The 3,852-nt window shown below is 43.7% G+C and overlaps 1 protein-coding gene across 1 annotated transcript in view; it reads right to left on the bottom strand.

Annotated features, from left to right (window-relative positions):
* Positions 1–1,680, bottom strand: part of LOC123732097 (transmembrane anterior posterior transformation protein 1 homolog) — a 57,555-nt gene extending 55,875 nt beyond the window's left edge. The window contains exon 1 of the mRNA XM_045711439.1: positions 1,443–1,680. Coding sequence (XP_045567395.1) covers positions 1,443–1,623 — 181 coding nt within the window. The 5' untranslated portion in view covers positions 1,624–1,680. The remainder of the gene's footprint in view (positions 1–1,442) is intronic.
* Positions 1,681–3,852: the final 2,172 nt, after the last annotated feature.

Raw genomic sequence — 3,852 nt, 5'->3', positions numbered from 1 at the left:
CTACTACTACTGTTAGCTAGCTGCTATTACTACTACTACTGTTAGCTAGCTGCTATTACTACTACTACTACTACTACAACTGTTAGCTAGCTGCTATTACTACTACTACTACTGTTAGCTAGCTGCTATTACTACTACTACTACTGTTAGCTAGCTGCTACTACTACTACTGTTAGCTAGCTGCTACTACTACTACTACTACTACTACTGTTAGCTAGCTGCTACTACTACTACTACTACTACTACTGTTAGCTAGCTGCTACTACTACTACTACTACTACTACTACTACTGTTAGCTAGCTGCTACTACTACTACTACTACTACTACTACTGTTAGCTAGCTGCTACTACTACTACTACTACTACTACTACTGTTAGCTAGCTGCTACTACTACTACTACTACTACTACTACTGTTAGCTAGCTGCTACTACTACTACTACTACTACTACTACTACTACCACTACTACTACAACTACTGTTAGCTAGCTGCTACTACTACTACTACTACTACTACTACTACTACTACTGTTAGCTAGCTGCTGCTACTACTACTACTGTTAGCTAGCTGCTACTACTAGTACTACTACTACTGTTAGCTAGCTGCTGCTACTACTACTACTACTACTACTGTTAGCTAGCTGCTACTACTACTACTACTACTACTACTACTGTTAGCTAGCTGCTACTACTACTACTACTACTACTGTTAGCTAGCTGCTACTACTACTACTACTACTACTACTGTTAGCTAGCTGCTACTACTACTACTACTCACTACTGTTAGCTAGCTGCCACTACTACTACTACTACTACTACTGTTAGCTAGCTGCTACTACTACTACTACTACTGTTAGCTAGCTGCTACTACTACTACTACTACTACTACTACTACTACTACTGTTAGCTAGCTGCTACTACTACTACCTCTCCTCAAGCTGAGGTTCTGGTTCAGTACTCACCTGGACCAGTACCTGGGCTCTCCTCTCCTCTCCTCAAGCTGAGGTTCCGGTTCAGTACTCACCTGGACCAGTACCTGGGCTCTCCTCTCCTCTCCTCAAGCTGAGGTTCTGGTTCAGTACTCACCTGGACCAGTACCTGGGCTCTCCTCTCCTCTCCTCAAGCTGAGGTTCTGGTTCAGTACTCACCTGGACCAGTACCTGGGCTCACCTCTCCTCAAGCTGAGGTTCTGGTTCAGTACTCACCTGAACCAGTACCTGGGCTCTCCTCTCCTCAAGCTGAGGTACTGGTTCAGTACTCACCTGAACCAGTACCTGGGCTCTCCTCTCCTCTCCTCAAGCTGAGGTTCTGGTTCAGTACTCACCTGGACCAGTACCTGGGCTCTCCTCTCCTCTCCTCAAGCTGAGGTTCTGGTTCAGTACTCACCTGGACCAGTACCTGGGCTCTCCTCTCCTCAAGCTGAGGTTCTGGTTCAGTACTCACCAGACAAACTCCGTTTCTTGTCCTTTTGGACTTTCTTCTTGTCGTAAAACCCCAGCGTTTCCGTCACCTCGGAGGTCTCCTTCGATCCCCGGTTCTCACTATCTCCCTCCATCCGTCTCTCCTTGCCTTCTTTCTCCGGTTCGATCTCCTCTCCCTGAGCCGTTGCTAAGGAGTCCGCCATCTTGTTCTACGGCTCGGCTGGCAGACAGGAGCGCTGACGACACACACGTCGCTTGCGTGGGTCCGTCATCACGTAGCGTCAGAAAACACACGTATACATCTATTTTTTATTTTATTTTTTATTATGAACACAACAAATACAATATATATATATATATATATATATATATATATATATATATATATATATATATATATATAAATACAAATCCAAAAAAATAATAATAATATATATTATATACAAACAAGAGTACAAAACCTAACAGACAGGGATATTACATATCAATATTCAATTTCAATTTGTTAAATACTTTTATGGTGCGTATTGCTTTTTTGTTTTTACATTTACTGATCATTTCAAAATAATGTTTCAATTCTATCTTAAATAAATGTGAAAAGGGGTTTGTTCTCTGCCCACTTCATTTTATGGACAAAGAATCTTCCATGAAAGATAAACAAATCAACAATGAAAGTTAAATCAGGGTCCATATCATTTGGTTCAAAATAAAACATAATATCAGAATCTTTCAAATTTAACATTAATAGTTGTTTCTTTTAAAATAAAATCTTCTAACTCACACGTTAACATCTACTGTAGGTCTACCTGAAGTCAGACACCATAGAGAAGGATAGAGGTCTCTAGTAGCCATAAAGGCTGTATTAACATGGGCAGCCCTATTGAGACGTGACATTTTTTGGGGGGGGAGAGCTTTTTGTTGTTGTTGCAGAGACGGGGATTGTGGTTGGAAGAGCGGGGCTTGTTTGAAATTGAAAAGTGTCGTGGTAGTTTTTGATAAAGAATAACGTCAAGATGAAGCAGCTGCGTTATAAAGTCGGGATGGACTGTTGAGTGTTCTACATCCCAATGGGTTCCTGCTGATTGAACGGAGATTGTGACAGACGGGTTAAAATGGCGTCCCTGGACAAAGCAAGAACAAGATGGACGTCAGGAGAAGTGCAGTATAATCATAAGGAGAAAGTATACTTGGAATACGGAGGAGGAATGGAGGGAAAAAGAGAGGCAGAGGAGGTCTAAGAGAGAGAGAGGGATGAAGAGAGGCAGAGGAGGTCTAAGAGAGAGAGAGGGATGAAGAGAGGCAGAGGAGGTCTAAGAGAGAGAGAGAGGGATGAAGAGAGGCAGAGGAGGTCTAAGAGAGAGAGAGGGATGAAGAGAGGCAGAGGGGGTCTAAGAGAGAGAGAGGGATGAAGAGAGGCAGAGGAGGTCTAAGAGAGAGAGAGGGATGAAGAGAGGCAGAGGAGGACTGAGAGAGGGAGGAAGACTGTGAGCTTGAGTCAGTTAAAAATGGTGGGGGGAAAAGTGAGATGGTGTGTTAAAGAAGAATGGTAGGAAGTGTAAACAGAGTGAGCTGAAGACAGGAGGAGAAATGGAAGTGAATGAGGGTGCAGTATCGCAGGTGGTAGCTGTGGGGAAGTTCTCGAAGCCTGAGGGTTGCACCGAGGGTCAGGATAAAGATGAGTCTGTGACAGTAGGAGTGAAGTTTTTGGAAAAAAAGTCGACCCTTGCCTTTTTGGCTGATCCATGTGTGGTTTCATGGTGGGTGAAAACAGAGTTGGGGTGCTGTGGAATCGGTGAGGGGAACCAGAAGTGGTCCTGTGATAACTGTTTGTGTTTCTGCTGGTCAGAGAGAGAAGGAGCTCGGCGTTAAATGAATGGGGGCAATGAGATGGGAATAGTTTCGCTCTCCAGAAAAGGGCTCCATTGAAAGGAGTGGATACTGAGGGTAGAGGTAAATGTGAAAGGAGTGGATACTGAGGGTAGAGGTAAATGTGAAAGGAGTGGATACTGAGGGTAGAGGTAAATGTGAAAGGAGTGGATACTGGGGGTAGAGGTAAATGTGAAAGGAGTGGATACTGAGGGTAGAGGTAAATGTGAAAGGAGTGGATACTGAGGGTAGAGGTAAATGTGAAAGGAGTGGATACTGGGGGTAGAGGTAAATGTGAAAGGAGTGGATACTGAGGGTAGAGGTAAATGTGAAAGGAGTGGATACTGAGGGTAGAGGTAAATGTGAAAGGAGTGGATACTGAGGGTAGAGGTAAATGTGAAAGGAGTGGATACTGAGGGTAGAGGTAAATGTGAAAGGAGTGGATACTGGGGGTAGAGGTAAATGTGAAAGGAGTGGATACTGGGGTAGAGGTAAATGTGAAAGGAGTGGATACTGGGGGTAGAGGTAAATGTGAAAGGAGTGGATACTGAGGGTAGAGGTAAATG

Source organism: Salmo salar, unplaced genomic scaffold, assembly GCF_905237065.1.
Source record: "Salmo salar unplaced genomic scaffold, Ssal_v3.1, whole genome shotgun sequence".
Taxonomy (NCBI): domain Eukaryota; kingdom Metazoa; phylum Chordata; class Actinopteri; order Salmoniformes; family Salmonidae; genus Salmo; species Salmo salar.
This window is presented reverse-complemented; position numbering and strand designations above follow the sequence as displayed.